The sequence below is a fragment of the Rhinolophus sinicus genome, chromosome 13 (genome assembly GCF_057876585.1).
Source record: "Rhinolophus sinicus isolate RSI-liver-muscle chromosome 13, RSI-T2T, whole genome shotgun sequence".
Classification (NCBI taxonomy): Eukaryota; Metazoa; Chordata; class Mammalia; order Chiroptera; family Rhinolophidae; genus Rhinolophus; species Rhinolophus sinicus.
The window spans coordinates 30,302,261-30,306,137 of NC_142513.1; the positions used below are offsets into that span (position 1 = coordinate 30,302,261).

Consider the following 3,877-nt stretch of genomic DNA (forward strand, 5'->3'; position numbering starts at 1 on the left):
CATTTTAGAAATGTCACCACTATAAGGGAATAAGGTAGCCTATAATGACCCTTTGAAATTGGGTGACCAGATGTCTGCTAATACTCAGTACTTACCTTCATGCTGCATTACTACATAAAGCCTTTACCGATACCCAGACATGAGTATTGAATTGCTGAAGGGTGGTCATTCATGCTTGCTTCCCTTTACATATCAGGGGAGGTGACCACATTTATGATTTCCCTAGCCCTTGACAGAGTCACTAATTAAATCACTGTTAGCAAGGCTCTTAGGTGAACAAAGGTGGGAGATAGCATTAACATTAGTTTTTCTGTTACATGAGACAATTAGGCTGTCATATCTTTTCAGTATTCACTTTCGTCCATGTCTTTATGTCATCAATAAATTTCTATCTTAAATAAATAGAAAAACAAATGTACCTATATTTATTGAAATATATGGGTGTGTGTGTGTGTGGCTGATACATTTTCAATGCTGCCCTTTGGAGAAAGTAAACAAATTATTTTCATTCTCTAATTAAGGCTTCTGATGACCTCGAACATGAAAACAACAAAAAGGTAAGAAAATAATTTCCTTGTGCATTTTGTTTTCGTTGTAAGACATGGTATGTGGCCCTCTAATACTGACCATTTTTGTGCCAAACGTTTTCACTCTTATCTTCCCCCACCTCATGGAATGTCAGGCTTACTGTTTATGGGTATGATATTTATATGCTTGATGCATCTAATTATAAGAATCTTCAAAAGAAAGAATTAATCGCAGTTATGAAATGATTAAAATCCCAAGACTAGGGTAGGTAAAAATGATAATTTTCCTAAAAATAAGTGTTTAGTGCAGTTAGGCATTTTCTTAGCTGGGAGTAGAGATTTCATTCCTAGAATAGGCGTACATAATCATCAATACGCTGGATTTGAAAATACAAATGACCTACTAGGTCAGCAAATCCATATTGTAGTGAAATAGGAAGGCAGTCTTGATTCCAACTACTTTGACATTCTGAGAGATCGTTAGTTAATTTCACGTTGTACACATTCTAGGAATTTATTTGACATTATTAGGTATTGACTTTATTGTAAGGAAAGGAAAGTTCCAGCTTTATTTTCTCTTCTCCCCTTCAAAGTTCCTCGTGATATCAAAGTGGTCTTATTTGGTAAATGTCCATGGTTTGTTACAGTAGTGGCCGTCCAGGCAGAAATTTGCCTTGTAATTTGATTCCCACACTTCAGAGCATCAGAAAATACTACTGTGGTAGCTATGTGTTCCTATCTTATTTGGATCTTCTTACCGTCTAAATGTTAAGTCTGGAGTAATTATGGATATAGGGCTGATCCCAGTTCCCTTCAAGGTGTTTGTGAAAATTCTCCTCTCGTAGAATATCATGAGATATTGGGGTCAACAAAGGACAGATTAACCTTTGGTCACTGCTGTTTATTAGCTAAGTGGCTGTGACTGAGTTATGTTAATCCTTAAGGCCTCAGTCTTCTCATATGGTCAATGGGTAGCTGGGTAGGACTGATTCTTACTACGCATGATTACTGACAGTGATAAAGTTGTGAATGCAGGAATTCAGCCCGGTGCCCAACATGTGATACTGGTGTTACTAATTATCATTAAACACACAAGAAAAGAATCAGACATGGTCTCTGCCTTTATGTGGGGAGTCCGGACATGTGAAAAAATGACTTTAAAAACTGCAGTAAGTTACATTGTTTGACATTTATGTCATGAGTTTATTGGTGAAATCGGTTTGATGATTTAGAATGTCAAGTCAAATAAGACAAACAAATGGTCTGACCATTTTTTTAACTAATGAATTGATTCACATGACTAAGCAGTTTATCCACCTGTAACAATCTATACAGGAAATTTAGCTTTTCAGAGTCCGCCACAAAATATTGCTTACTTTTGAAGGCAGTATTTTTGTTGTTGATTTTGTTCAAATTTACCAAGAAATTAACTCAAATAATTTTGATTTTTTTCCTCTATGCAAAATAATGAAATTTCTATTTCAATAGGACAACTTAAGTTTCCTATATATATAGTAGGTCATCAGATGATTTTAAGAATAACCTCGTGCTTTTTTTTAAATACCATAAGCTACTTACGTATGTGGCTTACATTCTAGAGCAATGTTAAGCAGTGTGGTCCCCAGACCAGGTACATCATTGTCACTTGGAAGCTAGTTAGAAATGCAAATTCCTGGGCCTCACTCTAGATTCATTCCAGAAACTCTGAGGGCAGGCCCCAAGCACTTGGGGTTTTAATAAGCCCTCCCGGGGATTCTGATGAACACAAAAGTTGGAGAATAACTCTTTTTCACTTTGTGCCTCCATTTGTGAAAATAGGAATAATTCTTGCTATAAATATATTTCATAACATTGCTGTGAACCTCAGTGTAGTTTCTGGAATATGTTAAAATCATTTGAAAATCTGAACAGTGTCCTAAAAATGTAAGATAAGCTTAACATTTTATTACCTCCTTTTGGATTATTTCGCGCACAGTAGACATTAACTTTTAAAATGAGCCTTTGGCATAATTGAGGAAGAAAAGCGTCTTTATCTTTCAAGCTGTATGTGTGTAAATTGTCATAGGTGATGAAGTCTTTAGCATATGTGTGTGAGTCCCGCTAAAGTCCTCCACACCCCTCTTCCCTTCTTGTGCTTGCAGGGCCTGGTTACTGTAGAAGATGAGCAGGCGTGGATGGCATCTTATAAATATGTAGGTGCTACCACCAATATCCATCCGTATTTGTCCACAATGATCAACTATGCACAGCCCGTAAAGTTTCAAGGTTTCCATGTGGCTGAAGGTAACACCAAAGGTTAAATGCTATTGCCTTTTTTGTCTGCTTTTCTGTTGTTATGCTGATGAGCTGTGATCTGACATGTAGCCATTTTCTGGGCATGGGACTGTTCCTTGCCTTGTTTTTTGTTTCACAGACCACATGTCTTTGGCATATGATGGCATTTATGATGTCATTCCCTCCATCATCCACAGGGTGGCTCTGACAGACTGGATTTGTTAACACATGAAGAGGGTAGCCTACTGCATTCAATGTATTTCGTAAGACCACTTTTCATCAGAGCTGGTCTCCAAAAATGTAGAAAGTATTTTATAACGTCATAATTATGTCTGGGCTACAGAAGCTGCCACTACCACCACCACCATCGTCGTCATCATCATCATCAAATATACATATTTCAAGGGTGGTTGTGTGTGGCAATCGTGTACACATAATTTGCTTAATGACTCCAAATTTAATTCATCACACTTTTTTTTAAAGTCAGCTGTCACCATCTGCAGGACATTAATGAAAGTAGGAGCTACTGATAAGATAATGGAACATCTGCCTGCAAAGCTTCATGATTCAGGGTGTAATTATATTTATTGCTTGTCTTTCTGTGAGGGTTTGATGACAGGGTTTCTGAGTGCATCTTTGCTTTTCTTTACAGAACGCAATATTCATTATAACATGTCTTCTTTTAATGAGTCAGTCGGTCTAGGCTACTTGAAGACACACGCAATTGAATTTGTGAAGTATCCTTATGGAATAAGTGGAATGAATGGTTGGTGCACTTTGGGGAGTGTCTAAAATAGATAAGTGGCTAATACATAATTGTGGTTGTAGAGCTAATACAATAATGTGTGTGAAAGACCACAGCAGCTGTGAAAATCGGCCCAAATGTGAGTTATTTTCGTAATCCACACAGCAAACTGTGGTTTTTCTCTGAAATATCATTTATAAGTGTGAAATTTTCTCTCTGTGGTCTACGTGTTTGTCATTGTTGGTCTAGACCTTTATTGTTTGAACTCTTTGTTCTTTATTTATTGCTGCCAAAATATTCTTTTTTCCATTCTCCTTAATACATTACACAG

General features: G+C 36.9%; 1 protein-coding gene across 9 annotated transcripts in view; it reads left to right on the plus strand.

Annotated features, from left to right (window-relative positions):
* PLCB4 (phospholipase C beta 4) overlaps positions 1-3,877 on the plus strand; it is a 400,724-nt gene that overhangs the window by 326,047 nt on the left and 70,800 nt on the right. For all 9 annotated transcript variants that reach the window (XM_074318158.2, XM_074318162.2, XM_074318160.2 and 6 more), the window contains 3 exons: positions 522-557; positions 2,669-2,810; positions 3,454-3,538. In XM_074318158.2, coding sequence (XP_074174259.2) covers positions 522-557; positions 2,669-2,810; positions 3,454-3,538 — 263 coding nt within the window. The remainder of the gene's footprint in view (positions 1-521; positions 558-2,668; positions 2,811-3,453; positions 3,539-3,877) is intronic.